Source organism: Salvelinus alpinus, chromosome 30 (assembly GCF_045679555.1).
Source record: "Salvelinus alpinus chromosome 30, SLU_Salpinus.1, whole genome shotgun sequence".
Lineage (NCBI taxonomy): Eukaryota > Metazoa > Chordata > Actinopteri > Salmoniformes > Salmonidae > Salvelinus > Salvelinus alpinus.
Genome location: NC_092115.1, coordinates 10,984,644 through 11,004,612, shown reverse-complemented (window position 1 = coordinate 11,004,612; position 19,969 = coordinate 10,984,644). Strand labels below are relative to the sequence as shown.

General features: G+C 44.6%; 1 protein-coding gene across 2 annotated transcripts in view; it reads left to right on the top strand.

Annotated features, from left to right (window-relative positions):
• Positions 1-19,969, top strand: part of LOC139559661 (collagen alpha-4(IV) chain-like) — a 68,225-nt gene that overhangs the window by 33,764 nt on the left and 14,492 nt on the right. For both annotated transcript variants that reach the window (XM_071375856.1, XM_071375855.1), the window contains exons 20-34: positions 965-1,111; positions 2,770-2,859; positions 3,035-3,195; positions 3,723-3,795; positions 4,468-4,574; positions 5,007-5,190; positions 5,366-5,434; positions 7,321-7,428; positions 8,770-8,988; positions 10,385-10,543; positions 10,887-11,054; positions 13,436-13,585; positions 13,914-14,021; positions 17,854-18,035; positions 18,379-18,442. In XM_071375856.1, coding sequence (XP_071231957.1) covers positions 965-1,111; positions 2,770-2,859; positions 3,035-3,195; positions 3,723-3,795; positions 4,468-4,574; positions 5,007-5,190; positions 5,366-5,434; positions 7,321-7,428; positions 8,770-8,988; positions 10,385-10,543; positions 10,887-11,054; positions 13,436-13,585; positions 13,914-14,021; positions 17,854-18,035; positions 18,379-18,442 — 1,989 coding nt within the window. The remainder of the gene's footprint in view (positions 1-964; positions 1,112-2,769; positions 2,860-3,034; positions 3,196-3,722; positions 3,796-4,467; positions 4,575-5,006; positions 5,191-5,365; positions 5,435-7,320; positions 7,429-8,769; positions 8,989-10,384; positions 10,544-10,886; positions 11,055-13,435; positions 13,586-13,913; positions 14,022-17,853; positions 18,036-18,378; positions 18,443-19,969) is intronic.

The window sequence follows — 19,969 nt, the reverse complement described above, 5'->3', positions numbered from 1 at the left end:
TTACAGCACTGTATTACAGCACTGTATTACAGCACTGTAGCACTGTATTACAGCACTGTAGCACTGTATTACAGCACTGTAGCACAGCATTGTAGCACTGTATTACAGCACTGTAGCACTGTATCACAGCACTGTAGCACTTTCTCACAGCACTGTAGCACTGTATTACAGCACTGTAGCACTGTATCACAGCACTGTAGCACTGTATCACAGCACTGTAGCACTGTATTACAGCACTGTATTACAGCACTGTAGCACTGTATCACAGCACTGTATTACAGCACTGTAGCACTGTATCACAGCACTGTATTACAGCACTGTAGCACTGTATCACAGCACTGTATTACAGCACTGTAGCACTGTATCACAGCACTGTATTACAGCACTGTAGAACTGTATTACAGCACTGTAGCACAGCACTTTAGCACTGTATTACAGCACTGTAGCACTGTATCACAGCACTGTAGCACTTTTTCACAGCACTGTAGCACTGTATTACAGCACTGTAGCACTGTATTACAGCACTGTATTACAGCACTGTAGCACTGTATTACAGCACTGTAGCACTATATTACAGCACTGTAGCATTGTATTACAGCACTGTAGCACTGTATTACAGCACTGTATTACAGCACTGTAGCACTGTATTACAGCACTGTAGCACTGTATTACAGCACTGTAGCACTGTATTACAGCACTGTATTACAGCACTGTAGCACTGTATTACAGCACTGTAGCACTGTATTACAGCACTGTAGCACTGTATCACAGCACTGTAGCACTGTATCACAGCACTGTAGCACTGTATCACAGCACTGTATTACAGCACTGTAGCACTGTATTACAGCACTGTATTACCCGTAAGCTCTGCTACCATGCACCACTCACTATTGTCTTTCTCATTCATTCCATCACCTTACACCCCTCAACCCCTGACCCCTTGTCTCTCCTTTTCATTGTCCAGGTCAACCAGGGCAGCTAGATTACCCCGGTCTCCCTGGTCCTAAGGGTTTAAAGGGGGAGCCAGGCAGGTACTACACTATAGAGCCAATACCAGGACAACCAGGGGAAAGAGGGCGTCCCGGAGCCAAGGGGGTCAGAGGCCGTCCAGGTAGGAACCACACAATACCAGACCGTATGGAGTCACACCACAAGCTCTCTCTAGCCACTGTCCATGATTTAGATATGATCTGCCCTTTTCATGCAGTCATTGGAACTTAAATGATGCACGTTCTAGCGTAAATGCAAGGTATACTGGGAACTTTTACTGACATGGTGTACGTTTTCCCTTACATCATCGCTGTGTTTCGACGCTGTATAATTACTGGAATTCTGTTAGGATGTGGAGGTAAGCGTGGTGTCATTGTATATTGATTGTGATAAACTGTCTGGTTCGAGCCCTGAATCCTGATTGGCTGACAGTCGTGGTATATCAGACCGTATACCACGGGTATGACAAAACATTTATTTTTACTGCTCTAATTACGTTGGTTACCGGTTTATAATAGCAATAAGGCACCTCGGGGGTTTGTGGTATATTTGCCAATATATCACGGCTAAGGGCTGTATCCAGGGACTCATATCAAATCAAACTTTATTTGTCACATGCGCCGAATACAACAAGTGTAGACCTTACCGTGAAATGCTTACTTACAAGCCCTTAACCAACAGTGCAGTTCAAGAAGAGTTAAGAAAATATTTACCTCATAAACTAAAGTAAAAAATAATTAAAAGTAACATAACAATAATGAGGCTATATACAGGGGGTACCGGAACCGAGTCAGTGTGCGGGGGTACAGGTTAGAGGTAATTTGTACATGTAGGTAGGGGTGAAGTGATTATGCATAGATAATAAACAGCGAGGAGCAGCAGTGTACAAAACAAATAGGTGGGGGGGTGGAGTCAATGTAATAGTCCGGTGGCCATTTTATCATTGGTTCAGCAGTCTTATGGTGTAACGGCTGTCGTCTTCCTCCTCGTCTGAGGAGGAGAAGTTAGAAGGATCATAGGACCAATGCGCAGCGTGGTAAGTGTCCATCGCGTTTATTATCAAACATAAACTGAACACTAAGAAATACAAAACAATAAAGGTGAACATAAACTAAACAGTTCTATCTGGTGCAGACACACGAAGACTGAAGACAACCACCCACAAAACCCAACACAAAACAGGCTACCTAAATATGGTTCCCAATCAGAGACAACACAAAACACCTGCCTCTGATTGAGAACCATATCAGGCCAAACACAGAAATAGGAAAACATAGAAATACAAACATAGACTGCCCACCCCAACTCACGCCGTGACCATACTAAATAAAGACAAAACAAAGGAAATAAAGGTCAGAACGTGACATATGGCTTGGTGGTGGAAGCTGTTAGGGAGCCTTTTGGTCCGTTGCGTCGTGCCTAAGAACAGCCCTTAGCCGTGGCGTATTGGCCATATACCACACACTCTCGGACCTTATTGCTTAATTAAACTGTCAATATATTTCAAATACTGCTTAGGTCAGCGTCCCAAAAAGCATCCTATTTCTCGTATAGTGCACTGCTTTTAACCAGAAGGCCCAGAGGGTACATAGTAATGCTCTATGTATGGAATAGGGCTGTTTGGAACGCAGACTAGATGTTGGTCTGACATAATGCAAAGTTTCAGGTTGTTAGTCCATTTTCTAAAGTCGCTGATATAACTGGCACTGATGATCAGTGGAGTTATGTTTTTAATTATACATTTTTGGGGGGGGGGGGGTTGCCAATCATGTCTTGTAGGCATTTATTGTGTTCCTGGTGAGCCGGGTGTACGAGGAGATGATGGCGATACCGGATATCCAGGATTAATGGGATACAAAGGAGAAAAAGGCGAGTGACCTTTATTTATTTTTATGTATTTAACCTTTATTTAAACTAGGCACGTCAGTTAAGAACACATTTTTATTTTAAAATTAAGGCCTACCCCGGGCCAATTGTGCGCCACCCTATGAGACTTCCAATCACAGCCGGTTGGAAGTCAGCCATGTCTGCGTCTGTCCTTCAGGCTACAACGGTGAGTGTGAGTGTACGTACGAGAATGGTCACAGAGGGATCCCAGGTCCTCCGGGCCCCCGCGGACCCATAGGGTATGACGGGCTGCCAGGGCACAGCGGAGAGAAAGGTGACCATGGATATAATGGGGACCCTGGCTCACAAGGATCCCAAGTAAGGCTAACCCATAATGTAGAACATAGAAACTAATTATAAACCCTTTCATAAAACGTATTGCAAAGTGTAATGGCGACTCCCTATAAGACGCCACTGTAACAGGTTGAGAGTAGTTCATGACGTGTCCACAGAATCGGCTTTCCAAACGTAGATATATCTTTGGGTGATGTTCCTATTTCTTGCATATGAAACAATACAGGATATTCCAATATGCAGAGGAGTAATCTATGATTCCTGTGGGATGGTATAAACTCTATGCTCTATAACCTGTGCTAACCCTTCCTGGTCACCTGTGCTAACCCTTCCAGGTCAACCCAGGCAGGTTACAGTGATGTTGTCTGGACTGTAGGGCAACCCAGGCAGGTTACAGTGATGTTGTCTGGACTGTAGGGCAACCCAGGCAGGTTACAGTGATGTTGTCTGGACTGTAGGGCAACCCAGGCAGGTTACAGTGATGTGGTCTGGACTGTAGGGCAACCCAGGCAGGTTACAGTGATGTTGTCTGGACATGCTTCCCCCTGTAGGGAAACCCAGGCAGGCCTGGTTACAATGGAGTGAAGGGACAGAAGGGAGAGTCCTATGTGATCAACTATAAAGGTGAGTGGAAGATGTGATCCAGATTAGAATGGGCAACGTAAGAAAATCTCTTACGCCTCGATCAGACCATCAGCGTCATTGCGTTTTGGTACACCAGAAATACATTCATTTCCAATGGAACGCTGCGTTTGCCTTGCAGCATTGCATTGTAGAGGCAGTTGCAGTGCATTCTGGTTGGTGCATGCGTTGGATTTATCCAAGTATGCATCAAACTGTATGTGTGGACTTTACAGAAAGGTTGGCAGAAGGTGAATGTTGAACCTTACTTACACACACACATAACCAGTAAACATGTTGGATTACATAGTGATGGAAGTCTGACTGCAGCAATGACGCTGTCGATCTGATCGAGTCGTTACGAGTCTCTACAGAGCACCACACACAATATATACCACTGACAGGACAGTGAGTTATTTTAGTATGTGTATGTGATCCCTGTGGGAATTGAACCCGTACCTTGTGTCATACTTTTCCAACTGAGCCACAGAGGAAAACATGTCAGTGCTGTATATTTTAACCCATGCTGGTTTGAAATGACGTTTGTCAAATTACAAGAAATGTAAAATGCACTTTAAATGACCCCTCAAACCTCTTCATAACATTGCCTTTAGTATTTTGGTGTAATACATTTGACATTACATAACTTGTTGTTTTGGACATTTTAATTGACAGGTGCGAAGGGTGACCCTGGCTTCAATGGCCCCAACGGACCGTTTGGGGCCGCCGGTCGGCCAGGATCCGATGGCTTCCCTGGCGCTGTGGGAGACCCCGGACCCCCGGTGAGTTAGTGGGTTAGTCTGTCAGAGGAACATTATTCCTCCCAGGGTCATTTTGATTTGAAATGTGGGGGGACATTACGATCATTTCCTACATTTCTGCACTATAATATTGGGATAACAGTCAATTCCCACTGGGCACAGACGTCATTTCAACGTCTATTCCACGTTGGTTCAATGTAATTTCATTGAAATGACGTGGAAACAACGTTGATTCAACCAGTGTGTTCCCAGCGGATTAGTGCATCTGCAGTCTGTCTGTGTTGTCACAGTGTACGATTTCTGCTCCGGGCTTCCACTAGGTACAGATCTAGGATCAGCTTGCCCTCCCCAAGTCCCAACCTGAATCATTAGTAGGGAAACACAAAACTGACCTTAGATCAGCCTGTAAGGGACAACTTCGCCCTCTTCATGTCATGCCTTGCCATCCGTCAGGGTGACGGTTACGGGAGCTCGGTAGGTGACAAAGGCTACCCAGGGCTCCATGGTCCTGAAGGCCCCCCAGGCAGACCGGGCCCCCCAGGCCCTGGTGCTCCAGGCCATCATGGCCACCAAGGGCCCCCAGGGGACGTGGGCCTCCCAGGACCCCCTGGACAAACTGGACAACGTGGACCTCTAGGTAGGACCGAGTGAAACGCCTGAATGAAAATCTTCCTCAGTGGTAATGGTCTTAGGTTAACATTGTCATTTAATATTTAGTGAAACAAAATGGAATCGATCTAATTAATCATGCCAAATCAAGTTCAGTTCAAATCTATTTTACTGACGGGAAACCTTTTTCTTTGTATCACCAGGCGAGGTTCTGCCCTGTGGCCCTTACAACCCTGGCCTACCTGGCTTAAAGGGTCTACTTGGGCTCCCAGGTGAGCAACTACAGTTGAAGTCGGAAGTTTACATACACTTAGGTTGGAGTCATTAAAACCCGGAAAGTATTCAGACCCAGGCTTTTTACACATTTTGATACACTACAGCCTTATTCTAAAATTGTTTACAGACAGATTATTTCACTTACAGTTCACTGTATCACAATTCCAGTGGGTCAGAAGTTTACATACACTAAGTTCACTGTGCATTTAAACAGCTTGGAAAATTCCAGAAAATGATGTCATGGCTTTAGAAGCTTCTGATATGCTAATTGATATAATTTGATTCAATTGGAGGTGTACCTGTGGATGTATTTCAAGACCTAGCTTCAAACATAGTGTCTCTTTGCTTGACATCATGGGAAAATCAAAAGAAATCAGCCAAGACCTCAGAAAAAAAATTGTGGACCTCCACAAGTCTGGTTCATCCTTGGAAGCAATTTCCAAACGCCTGAAGGTACCAAGTTCATCTGTACAAACAATAGTACGCAAGTATAAATACCATGGGACCACGCAGCCGTCATACCGCTCAGGAAGGAGACGCGTTCTGTCTCCTAGAGATGATCGTACTTTCGTGCGAAAAGTACAGGTCAATCCCAGAACAACAGCAAAGGACCTTGTGAAGATGCTGGAGGAAACAGGTACAAAAGTATCTATATCCACAGTAAAACGAGTCCTATATCGACATAACCTGAAAGGCCACTCAGCAAGGAAGAAGCCACTGCTCCAAAACCGCCATAAAAAGACAGATTATGGTTTGCAACTGCACATGGGGACAAAGATCGTACTTTTTGGAGAAATGTCCTCTGGTCTGATGAAACAAAAATAGAACTACTTGGCCATAATGACCATCGTTATGTTTGGAAGAAAAAGGGGGATGCTTGCAAGCCGAAGAACACCATCCCAACCGTGAAGCATGGGGGTGGCAGCATCATGTTGTGGGGGTGCTTTGCTACAGGAGGGACTGGTGCACTTCAAAATAGATAACATCATGAGGGAGGAAAATTATGTGGATATATTGAAGCAACATCTCAAGACATCAGTCAGGAAGTTAAAGCTTGGTCACAAATGGGTCTTCCAAATGGACAATGACCCCAAGCATACTTCCAAAGTTGTGGAAAATGGCTTAAGGACAACAAAGTCAAGGTTTTGGAGTGGCCATCACAAAGCCCTGACCTCATCCTATAGAAAAGTTGTGGGCAGAACTGACAAACCGTGTGCGAGCAAGGAGGCCTACAAGCCTGACTCAGTTACACGAGCTCTGTCAGGAGGAAAGGGCCAAAATTCACCCAATTATTGTGGGAAGCTTGTGGAAGGCTACCCGAAATGTTTGACCCAAGTTAAACAATTAAAGGCAATGTTACCAAATATGAATTGAGTGTATGTAAACTTCTGACCCACTGGGAATGTGATGAAAGCAATAAAAGCTGAAATAAATCATTCTCTCTACTATTATTCTGACATTTCACATTCTTAAAATAAAGTGGTGATCCTAACTGACCTAAAACAGGGAATTTTTACTCGGATTAAATGTCAGGAATTGTGAAAAACTGAGTTTAAATGTATTTGGCTAAGGTGTATGTAAACTTCCAACTTCAACTGTACATACTGACACTGTTAAAGATTGTGTGTGTGTGTGTGTGTGTGTGTTTTTCTAGGCTTTCTTAGCATGCTTTGGGAGTCTGAAATATGATTAATAGGTGATAGATTGATTAACAGTTGATATATTGATTGCCAGTGGTGATAGATTGATTGACAGGGGATATATTGATTGACAGTGGTGATAGATTGATTGACAGATTGATTGACAGTGTTGATATATTGATTGACAGGGGATAGATTGATTGCCACTGACTGATCAACCTGTTCTGATTGACCCTCCCCAGGGAATCCTGGGCCACCAGGACCACTTGGTTTCCCAGGTCCCACAGGTTCCCTTGGACCTCAAGGCATGAGAGGAGATGACGGGACAGATGGAGGAACTGGACCACCAGGTAATGACTGTTTGGAAGGAATCATCACATAAGTGTTAATCATTTGTACGTGTGGCCTCCTGAGTGGCGCAGTGGTCTAAGGCCCTGCATTGCAGTGCTAGCTGTGCCACTAGAGATCCTGGTTCGGGTCCAGGCTCTGCCGCAGCCGGCCGTGACCGGGAGACCCATGGGGCGGCGCGCAATTGGGCCAGCGATGTTATCCATTCCAAATGAATGACATTGCGTTCTGGGTTTATTTTGTAAATGAGCTTTTATGTCATTAATAGACAGAGTTGAGGAAGGAGTTTTACTGGATTAGCGGTGGTTGGTGGTTGGTGTGTTTGTTGGTCAGTGGGTTCATTTGTAAGGCTCAAGTAAAATCAAACCAGCGTTGCATTCTATCTTTATGAAATGGATTGGACCTGGCTAGGTTCCGCTATACGTCCAGTAGAGGGCAGTGCTACTTCTTCCTCAGCAGTGCTAATCCAGTAAAACTCCTTCCTCAGCAGTGCTAATCCAGTAAAACTACTACCTCAGCAGTGCTAATCCAGTAAAACTCCTACCTCAGCAGTGCTAATCCAGTAAAACTCCTTCCTCAGCAGTGCTAATCCAGTAAAACTCCTACCTCAGCAGTGCTAATCCAGTAAAACTCCTACCTCAGCAGTGCTAATCCAGTAAAACTCCTTCCTCAGCAGTGCTAATCCAGTAAAACTCCTTCCTCAGCAGTGCTAATGCAGTAAAACTCCTACCTCAGCAGTGCTAATCCAGTAAAACTCCTTCCTCAGCAGTGCTAATCCAGTAAAACTCCTACCTCAGCAGTGCTAATCCAGTAAAACTCCTTCCTCAGCAGTGCTAATCCAGTAAAACTCCTACCTCAACAGTGCTAATCCAGTAAAATGCCTACCTCAGCAGTGCTAATCCAGTAAAACTCCTACCTCAGCAGTGCTAATCCAGTAAAACTCCTTCTTTAGCAGTGCTAATCCAGTAAAACTCCTTCCTCAGCAGTGCTAATCCAGTAAAACTCCTTCTTTAGCAGTGCTAATCCAGTAAAACTCCTTCCTCAGCAGTGCTAATCCAGTAAAACTCCTACCTCAGCAGTGCTAATCCAGTGCTACTCCTACCTCAGCAGTGATAATCCAGCTGATACAGAATAGAGACACAAAACTTGACCGTGGTCATTCCTCGGGCCTGTAATATTTACACAGTAAATAGATATAATTTTAAAATTAAAATGGGTTATAATGGTTATGACTGAATAAATTAAGGGACTGGTTGGTGGTTTGTAGTTAGTGTTTGTAGTTAGTGTTTGTAGTTAGTGTGAGTAGTTAGATGGTTCATGTCTGGATCCCTCTTCCCAATCAGGACACCAAGGATGTGTTGGAGATAATGGTGACCCTGGTCAACCTGGAATCAACCTGGACGGACCACCAGGACTCCCTGGACCACCAGGCTCTCCAGGCTGGCCGGGACCTCCAGGAGACACCTTCAACACCGGACCTGGTCCCATGGGTCCACCTGGACTACCTGGGTTACTGGGACCCAAGGGAGGTCCTGGTTTGCCAGGCATCCCTGGGCCTCCAGGTGCATCTAACTCACTGTTAATACACACACACACACACACAATATTTCACTGTCATAACATCTAGTAGTCAACACAGTGAAAGAGAGACCATTATAGAGCAGTGGACATTGGAAGAACATTGCATTGGCCCACCAGACACTGTTACTGTATATGTACAGTACCAGTCAAAAGTTTGGACACACCTACTCATTCCAGGATTTTTCTTTATTTTTACTATTTTCTACATTGTAGAATAATAGTGAAGACATCAAAACTATGAAATAACACATATGGAATCATGTAGTAACCAAAAAAGTGTTAAACAAATCAAAATATATTTTATATTTGAGATTCTTCAAAGTAGCCACCCTTTGCCTTGATGACAGCTTTGCACACTCTTGGCATTCTCTCAACCAGCTTCACCTGGAATGCTTTTCCACAAGTCTTAAAGGAGTTCCCACATATGCTGAGTACTTGTTGGCTGCTTTTCCTTTGCTCTGCGGTCCAACCTATCCCAAACCATCTCAATTGGGTTGAGGTTGGGTGATTGTGGAGGCCAGGTCATCTGATACAGCACTTCATAACTCTCCTTTTTGGTCAAATAGCCCTTACACAGGCTGGAGGTGGGTTTTGGATCATTGTCCTGTTGAAAAACAAATGATAGTCCCACTAAATGCAAACCAGATGGGATGGCGTATTGCTGCAGAATACTGTGATGCCTTGAATTCTAAATAAATCACTGACAGTGTCACCAGCAAAGCACCCTAACACCATCACACCTCCTCCTCCATGCTTCACGGTGGGAACCACACATGTGGAGATCATCTGTTCACCTACTCTGCGTCTCATAAAGACACGTCAGTTGGAACCAAAGATCTCAAATTTGGGCTCATCTAACCAAAGGACAGATTTCCACCGGTCTTTTATTTATTCATTTTTTTACCGTTATTTTACCAGGTAAATTGACTGAGAACACGTTCTCATTTACAGCAACGACCTGGGGAATAGTTACAGGGGAGAGGAGGGGGATGAATGAGCCAATTGTAAGCTGGGGTTGATTAGGTGAACATGATGGTATGAGGGACAGCTTGGCCGGGTCGTGTTTCTTGGCCCAAGAAAGTCTCTTCTTCTTATTGATGTCCTTTAGTAGTAGTTTCGTCTTTTACCAAATACGACTATCTTCTGTATACCACCCCTACCTTGTCACAACTGATTGGCTCAAATGCATTAAGAAGGAAAGAAATTCCACAAATTAACTTTTAACAAGGCACACCTGTTAATTGAAATGCATTCCAGGTGACTACCTCGTGAAGCTAGTTGAGAGAATGCCAAGAATGCTTTACAATCTTTCATTGTTCTTGGTGACTCTAAGATGGGGCTCATTGCATCTCTAACCATATGGTGATTTCATAACAGGGGGACCAGGCCCGTATGGAGGTGTGGGTTACAAGGGGTCAGAAGGAGACACTGGGGACCCAGGACCGAGCGGTCCTCCAGGGCCAATAGAATGTAGAGAGAAAGGATCTGTTGGCCCACCGGGAGCCTCAGGACCACCAGGAGTCAGGGGCCCATCGGGTGAGGATCTAAAATAGCCACCACATGGTACAGTTCTTTTCATGTTTGATCTGTTTGACACACCGCTAAAATCAGGGCCCATATTTGGAATCAATTAGGTTTTGGAACTATCCCCAGAGCATGTCATCTTTCCATGGTCATTTTAACAGTCACACTTTAAGGGAACTATAAATTATAAAAGATTAATATGGCATCGATAAAGTATTCATAAGCACTACATAAATATAAAATGCTCACTGCACAGAGCTTCCCACTGTACAATATGCTCTGAACAGTCCTCCACCTCACATTTAGTTAAAAAGACATGTACTACTTTCAGTCATTTAGTGGTGTGTCTTGTTAGGTTTCCGTGGTGATAAAGGACATAAGGGTGTGATGGGTCCTCCTGGACGTGGAGTGAAGGGACCAGCAGGGATCCCCGGGCCTCCAGGTCCCCCGGGCCCCGTTGGTGCCAAGGGTTTCAGTGGGTCACCAGGTGACCCGGGCTTCCCTGGTGTAACAGGGACCAAAGGTGAGCCAGGTCCCATTTATTATTATTAATATCAATATTTTTATCATTTATTTTTTATTTTTAAATCAATATTATTATTATCAATATTATTATTATTATCACTATTAATTCAAATTTTGATGATGATGGTTATTATTATCATCTGAACATACCACAGCAACAGGCAATGTCGAATAATATGCTGGTTACTTTTACTATTGTATTACATATTTAATAAACAGAAACTATTTTTGTTTCCAGCTTGTCTCAGCACACACGCAAGCAAATCCACCCGGTTGACTAAAATACAGTGCCTTCGGAAAGTATTCAGACTCACTGGCTTTTTCCACATTTTGATACGCTACAGCCTTATTCTAAAATTGATAAAATAGTTTTTTTCCCTCATCAATCTACACACAATACCCCATAATGACAAAGCAAAAACAGATGGGATTTTTTTGTTGCTAATTCATCTATTTAAAAAAAACTGAACTATAACATTTACATAAGTATTCAGACCCTTTACTCAGTTACTCAGTACTTTGTTGAAGTAGTTCAATCTTGGTTTCATCAGACCAGATAATCTTGTTTCTCGTGGTCTGAGAGTCTTTAGGTGCCTTTTGGCAAACTCCAAGCGCGCTGTCATGTGCCTTTTACTTAAGAGTGGCTTCCGTCCGGCCACTCTACCATAAAGGCCTGATTTGTGGAGTGCTGCAGAGATGGTTGTCCTTCTGGAAGGTTCTCCCATGTCCACAGAGGAACTCCAGAGCTGAGTGACCATCGGGTTCTTGTTCACCTCCCTGACCAAGGCCCTTCTCCCCCGATTGCTCAGTTTGGCCGGGCGGCCAGCCCTATGAAGAGTCTTGGTGGTTCCAAACTTCTTCCATTTAAGAATGATGGAGGCCACTGTGTTCTTGGAAATGGTGGAAAAAGTAACCAATTTTCATACTTGAGTAAAATAAAAGATACCTTTTAAATGAAAATGACTCAAGTAAAAGTGAAAGTCACCCAGTAAAATACTCCTTGAGTAAAAGTCTAAAAGTATTTGGTTTTAAATATACTTAAGTATCAAAAGTAAAAGTACAAGTATACATCATTTCACTTTCATTATATTAAGCAAACCAAACAAAATTTACAGATAGCCTGGGGCACACTCCAACACTCAGACATCATTTACAAATGAAGCATGTATGTTTACTGAGTCTACCAGATCATAGGCAGTAGGGATGACCAGGGATGTTATCTTGATGTGCGTGAATTGGACCATTTTCCTGTCCTGCTAAGCATTCAAAATGCAACAAGTACTTTTGGGTGTCAGGGAAAATGTATGGAGTAAAAAGTACATTATTTTCTTTAGGAATGTAGTGAAGTAAAAGTTGTCAAAAATATAAATAGTAAAGTACAGATACCCCCCAAAAACACTTAAGTAGTACTTTAAAGTATGTTTACTTAAGTACTTTACACCACTGGTTCAATGCGGCAGAATGTTTTTCGTATCCTTCCCCAGATCTGTGCCTCGACACAATTCTGTCTCAGAGCCCTACAGACAATTCCTTCGACCTCATGGCTTGGTTTTTGCTCTGACATGCACTTTCAACTGTGGGACCTTATATAGACAGGTGTGTGCCTTTCCAAATCATGTCCAATCAATTGAATTTACCACAGGTGGACTCCAATGAAGTTGTAGAAACATCTCAAGGATGATCAATGGAAACAGGATGCACCTGAGCGCAACAGTCTTATAGCAAAGGGTCTGAATACTTATGTATATAAGGTATTTCTGTTTATTAATTTGAATAGATTTGCCCAAATTTCTAACAACCTTTTTTCACTTTGTCATTATGAGGTATTGTGATGTCATTATGGGGTATTGTGATGTCATTATGGGGTATTGTGATGTCATTATGGGGTATTGTGATGTCAGTATGGGGTATTGTGATGTCATTATGAGGTATTGTGATGTCATTATGGGGTATTGTGTGTAGATTGCTCAGGCTTTGTATTTATTTAATACATTTTAGAATAAGGCTGTAACGTAACAAATTGTGGAAAAAGTCAACGGTCTGAATACTTTCCAAAGGCATTGTAGTGTTATGACATTTACGTGATTCTCTGTTCGCACAACTATTTCATTTGAATTGGGATAAGGATATATAAATATGGATGCCATGTTTTGGGTATCGCCTGCCTCAAAATAGATAGCTTGCAAAATAGACATTCACAACCCTGGTATCCCATTTGGAGTACAAAATATACCAGGACCGTGTTCATTAGGCACCAATAAGAAACACAAATTGTTTTTCCATTGCAAAATATTTTAAAACATTTTCATGTGGTGCCCTAATGAACATGACCCAGCCAATGGACTATCTAACTCTTCCCAATGATGTCATCTTTCCCAGGGCCCAGGGGATATCCTGGTAGAGATGGATCGGCTGTTCCTGGTACACCGGGTCGGCCTGGAAACCCAGGATCCCGAGGGAGGCAAGGGGAAAGGGGTTTTACAGGACGTGACGGTCAGGATGGAGACCAGGGGTACAAAGGAGCCAAAGGTACAAAGTGAATATACTGTACATTATAATGTATGCACTTTGCAGCATCCATAGAATGAAATAGATACCCAGTATTGTGTTTATCTATTGTTTACAGTATCCTATCTATCTTCATGACTATGTGCATGATTTCCTCTCTGTGCATACTTTACACAACATTACATTTTCAGTGTGCTGTCCCTCATCGTAGACTGTTTCTGCATAGAACGCTATATCACCCGTTGTTGTTGCATTAACAGTATTATATATGTTGTACTTATATGTACACATAGTGTAGTATATTATATTGTTCAGTATATTACATGTTGACAGTGTAGAATGTCCCCAGGTCATAGAGGTCCCCCCGGAAGTCCTGGACCAGTAGGAGTCATAACCATTAAAGGACAGAAGGGCTCTGAAGGACCACCAGGAGAGGACGGCTTCACTGGAGCCAGAGGTGAGAGAAACACAACAATACCCCGTCTGCACACTCTTAGATGTCCCCATAGGAAAACCCTTTGAAGAACCCGTTTTGGTTCCAAGTAGAACCCTTTTGAGTTCCATATAAGTTCTGCTTTGGTAATAGATGTTGGACTAGGGGTTTTATTTAGAAAAATACTTCAAATTAAAATAAGAGGATGCAGGTGGTAGATGGTGGGACTGTATTTTAGCAGGTTGAAGACAGTGAGACTGTATTTTAGCAGGTGGTAGACGGTGGGACTGTATTTTAGCAGGTGGTAGACGGTGGGACCGTATTTTAGCAGGGGGTAGACAGCGGGACTTTGTTTTAGCAGGTGGAAGACGGTGAGACTGTATTTTAGCAGGTGGAAGACAGTGAGACTGTATTTTAGCAGGTGGAAGACAGTGAGACTTTGTTTTAGCAGGTGGAAGACAGTGAGACTGTATTTTAGCAGGTGGAAGACAGTGAGACTGTATTTTAGCAGGTGGAAGACAGTGAGACTGTATTTTAGCAGGTGGAAGACGGTGAGACTGTATTTTAGCAGGTGGAAGACGGTGAGACTGTATTTTAGCAGGTGGAAGACGGTGAGACTGTATTTTAGCAGGTGGAAGACAGTGAGACTGTATTTTAGCAGGTGGAAGACAGTGAGACTGTATTTTAGCAGGTGGAAGACAGTGAGACTGTATTTTAGCAGGTGGAAGACGGTGAGACTGTATTTTAGCAGGTGGAAGACGGTGAGACTGTATTTTAGCAGGTGGAAGACAGTGAGACTGTATTTTAGCAGGTGGAAGACAGTGAGACTGTATTTTAGCAGGTGGAAGACAATGAGACTGTATTTTAGCAGGTGGAAGACAGTGAGACTGTATTTTAGCAGGTGGAAGACGGTGAGACTGTATTTTAGCAGGTGGAAGACGGTGAGACTGTATTTTAGCAGGTGGAAGACGGTGAGACTGTATTTTAGCAGGTGGAAGACAGTGAGACTGTATTTTAGCAGGGGGTAGACGGTGAGACTGTATTTTAGCAGGTGGAAGACAGTGAGACTGTATTTTAGCAGGTGGAAGACGGTGAGACTGTATTTTAGCAAGTGGAAGACAGTGAGACTGTATTTTAGCAGGTGGAAGACAGTGAGACTGTATTTTAGCAGGTGGAAGACGGTGAGACTGTATTTTAGCAGGTGGAAGACGGTGAGACTGTATTTTAGCAGGTGGAAGACGGTGAGACTGTATTTTAGCAGGTGGAAGACGGTGAGACTGTATTTTAGCAGGTGGAAGACAGTGAGACTGTATTTTAGCAGGTGGAAGACAGTGAGACTGTATTTTAGCAGGTGGAAGACAGTGAGACTGTATTTTAGCAGGTGGAAGACAGTGAGACTGTATTTTAGCAGGTGGAAGACGGTGAGACTGTATTTTAGCAGGTGGAAGACAGTGAGACTGTATTTTAGCAGGTGGAAGACAGTGAGACTGTATTTTAGCAGGTGGAAGACAATGAGACTGTATTTTAGCAGGTGGAAGACAGTGAGACTGTATTTTAGCAGGTGGAAGACGGTGAGACTGTATTTTAGCAGGTGGAAGACGGTGAGACTGTATTTTAGCAGGTGGAAGACAGTGAGACTGTATTTTAGCAGGTGGAAGACAGTGAGACTGTATTTTAGCAGGGGGTAGACGGTGAGACTGTATTTTAGCAGGTGGAAGACAATGAGACTGTATTTTAGCAGGTGGAAGACGGTGAGACTGTATTTTAGCAGGTGGAAGACGGTGGGATTTTATTTTAGCAGGGGGTAGACGGTGGGACTTTATTTTAGCAGGTGGTAGACGGTGAGACTGTATTTTAGCAGGGGGTAGACGGTGGGACTTTATTTTAGCAGGTGGTAGACGGTGGGACCGTATTTTAGCAGGGGGTAGACCGTGAGACTGTATTTTAGCAGGTGGAAGACAGTGAGACTGTATTTTAGCAGGTGGAAGACGGTGAGACTGTATTTTAGCAGGTGGAAGACAGTGAGACTGTATTTTAGCAGGTGGAAGACAGTGAGACTGTATTTTAGCAGGTGGAAGACAATGAGACTGTATTTTAGCAGGTGGAAGACAGTGAGACTGTATTTTAGCAGGTGGAAGACAGTGAGACTGTATTTTAGCAGGTGGAAGACGGTGAGACTGTATTTTAGCAGGTGGAAGACGGTGAGACTGTATTTTAGCAGGTGGAAGACGGTGAGACTGTATTTTAGCAGGTGGAAGACAGTGAGACTGTATTTTAGCAGGTGGAAGACGGTGAGACTGTATTTTAGCAGGTGGAAGACGGTGAGACTGTATTTTAGCAGGGGGTAGACGGTGGGACTTTATTTTAGCAGGTGGTAGACGGTGGGACCGTATTTTAGCAGGGGGTAGACCGTGAGACTGTATTTTAGCAGGTGGAAGACAGTGAGACTGTATTTTAGCAGGTGGAAGACGGTGAGACTGTATTTTAGCAGGTGGAAGACAGTGAGACTGTATTTTAGCAGGGGGTAGACGGTGGGACTTTATTTTAGCAGGTGGTAGACGGTGAGACTGTATTTTAGCAGGGGGTAGACGGTGAGACTTTATTTTAGCAGGTGGTAGACGGTGGGACCGTATTTTAGCAGGGGGTAGACCGTGAGACTGTATTTTAGCAGGTGGAAGACAGTGAGACTGTATTTTAGCAGGTGGAAGACGGTGAGACTGTATTTTAGCAGGTGGAAGACAGTGAGACTGTATTTTAGCAGGTGGAAGACAGTGAGACTGTATTTTAGCAGGTGGAAGACAATGAGACTGTATTTTAGCAGGTGGAAGACAGTGAGACTGTATTTTAGCAGGTGGAAGACAGTGAGACTGTATTTTAGCAGGTGGAAGACGGTGAGACTGTATTTTAGCAGGTGGAAGACGGTGAGACTGTATTTTAGCAGGTGGAAGACGGTGAGACTGTATTTTAGCAGGTGGAAGACAGTGAGACTGTATTTTAGCAGGTGGAAGACAGTGAGACTGTATTTTAGCAGGTGGAAGACAGTGAGACTGTATTTTAGCAGGTGGAAGACGGTGAGACTGTATTTTAGCAGGTGGAAGACGGTGGGATTTTATTTTAGCAGGGGGTAGACGGTGGGACTTTATTTTAGCAGGTGGTAGACGGTGAGACTGTATTTTAGCAGGGGGTAGACGGTGGGACTTTATTTTAGCAGGTGGTAGACGGTGGGACCGTATTTTAGCAGGGGGTAGACCGTGAGACTGTATTTTAGCAGGTGGAAGACAGTGAGACTGTATTTTAGCAGGTGGAAGACGGTGAGACTGTATTTTAGCAGGTGGAAGACAGTGAGACTGTATTTTAGCAGGTGGAAGACAGTGAGACTGTATTTTAGCAGGTGGAAGACAATGAGACTGTATTTTAGCAGGTGGAAGACAGTGAGACTGTATTTTAGCAGGTGGAAGACAGTGAGACTGTATTTTAGCAGGTGGAAGACGGTGAGACTGTATTTTAGCAGGTGGAAGACGGTGAGACTGTATTTTAGCAGGTGGAAGACGGTGAGACTGTATTTTAGCAGGTGGAAGACAGTGAGACTGTATTTTAGCAGGTGGAAGACGGTGAGACTGTATTTTAGCAGGTTGAAGACGGTGAGACTGTATTTTAGCAGGTGGAAGACAGTGAGACTGTATTTTAGCAGGTGGAAGACGGTGAGACTGTATTTTAGCAGGTGGAAGACGGTGAGACTGTATTTTAGCAGGTGGAAGACGGTGAGACTGTATTTTAGCAGGTGGAAGACAGTGAGACTGTATTATTGATTCTCTGATAATACATGGATAAACAATGCACTGTTCTTTCTTCCCAGGTTCCAAGGGCTCAAGTGGGTCACCAGGTAAACCAGGGGGGAATGGACAGGATGGTCCCCCTGGATATGAGAAAGGGCTCCCAGGACAACCTGGCAGACCTGGTCTCCCCGGACCCCCCGGACCTCGAGGAGCTAAAGGCTTGAGTGGTATAGTTGGTTTCCCTGGACCAGTCGGTGATAAGGTACTTCATTACTGATACTCATCACTACATCTTAGATGTTCTTTGTTTACCTCATTCAACTACTAAAACTTTGGTAAAAATTGCTATTATGAATGGTTTCCAGACAAATGAATGCCACTCAAGATTGATAAATGAGGTGCAGTATGTCTGTGTAATTAAACTGAGAATATATTCCATCCCAAGTTAGTGGTCTTGGAAGTAATGTAAGAACAGATGTCTTTGTTAAGACACAGGATGTTTATGTGTGAGTATCTTGGTGTGTGGGTGTTACTGTGTGTTGCTATGCCAGTGGGTGTTACTGTATGTTGCTATGCCAGTGACTGTTGGTTTGTCCCCCTTGCAGGGGGACCCTGGGCACACGGGACCTCCTGGGAACCCAGGCCTTCCAGGAGTGACAGGCTTAAAGGGTGAGTAGAGAGACAACAGAAAATACACACAAACGTGATAAGGATAAGGGGATCTTAAAGGCACAGGACGAGAGGAAGGGGGGGTCATAAAGGCACAGGACGAGAGGAAGGGGAGGTCATAAAGGGACAGGAGGAGAGGAAGGGGAGGTCATAAAGGGACAGGAGGAGAGGAAGGGCAGGTCATAAAGGGACAGGAGGAGAGAAAGGGCAGGTCATAAAGGCACAGGACGAGAGGAAGGGGGGGTCATAAAGGCACAGGACGAGAGGAAGGGGAGGTCATAAAGGGACAGGAGGAGAGGAAGGGGAGGTCATAAAGGGACAGGAGGAGAGGAAGGGCAGGTCATAAAGGGACAGGAGGAGAGGAAGGGGAGGTCATAAAGGGACAGGAAGAGAGGAAGGGGAGGTCATAGAGGGACAGGAGGAGAGAAAGGGCAGGTCATAAAGGGACAGGAGGAGAGGAAGGGGAGTTCATAGAGGGACAGGAGGAGAAGAAGGGGAGGTCATAAAGGGACAGGAGGAGAGAAAGGGCAGGTCATAAAGGGACAGGAGGAGAGAAAGGGGAGGTCATAAAGGGACAGGAGGAGAGAAAGGGCAGGTCATAAAGGGACAGGAGGAGAGAAAGGGCAGGTCATAAAGGAACAGGAGGAGAGGAAGGGGAGGTCATAAAGGGACAGGAGGAGAGAAAGGGCAGGTCATAAAGGGACAGGAGGAGAGGAAGGGGAGGTCATAAAGGGACAGGAGGAGAGGAAGGGGAGGTCATAAAGGGACAGGAGGAGAGGAAGGGGAGGTCATAAAGGGACAGGAGGAGAGGAAGGGCAGGTCATAAAGGAACAGGAGGAGAGGAAGGGGAGGTCATAAAGGGACAGGAGGAGAGGAAGGGCAGGTCATAAAGGGACAGGAGGAGAGGAAGGGGAGGTCATAAAGGGACAGGAGGAGAGGAAGGGGAGGTCATAAAGGGACAGGAGGAGAGGAAGGGGAGGTCATAAAGGGACAGGAGGAGAGGAAGGGCAGGTCATAAAGGAACAGGAGGAGAGGAAGGGGAGGTCATAAAGGGACAGGAGGAGAGGAAGGGCAGGTCATAAAGGGACAGGAGGAGAGGAAGGGGAGGTCATAGAGGGACAGGAGGAGAGGAAGGGCAGGTCATAAAGGGACAGGAGGAGAGGAAGGGGAGGTCATAAAGGGACAGGAGGAGAGGAAGGGCAGGTCATAAAGGGACAGGAGGAGAGGAAGGGGAGGTCATAGAGGGACAGGAGGAGAGGAAGGGCAGGTCATAAAGGGACAGGAGGAGAGGAAGGGGAGGTCATAGAGGGACAGGAGGAGAGGAAGGGCAGGTCATAAAGGGACAGGAGGAGAGGAAGGGGAGGTCATAGAGGGACAGGAGGAGAGGAAGGGCAGGTCATAAAGGGACAGGAGGAGAGGAAGGGCAGGTCATAAAGGAACAGGAGGAGAGGAAGGGGAGGTCATAAAGGGACAGGAGGAGAGAAAGGGCAGGTCATAAAGGGACAGGAGGAGAGGAAGGGCAGGTCA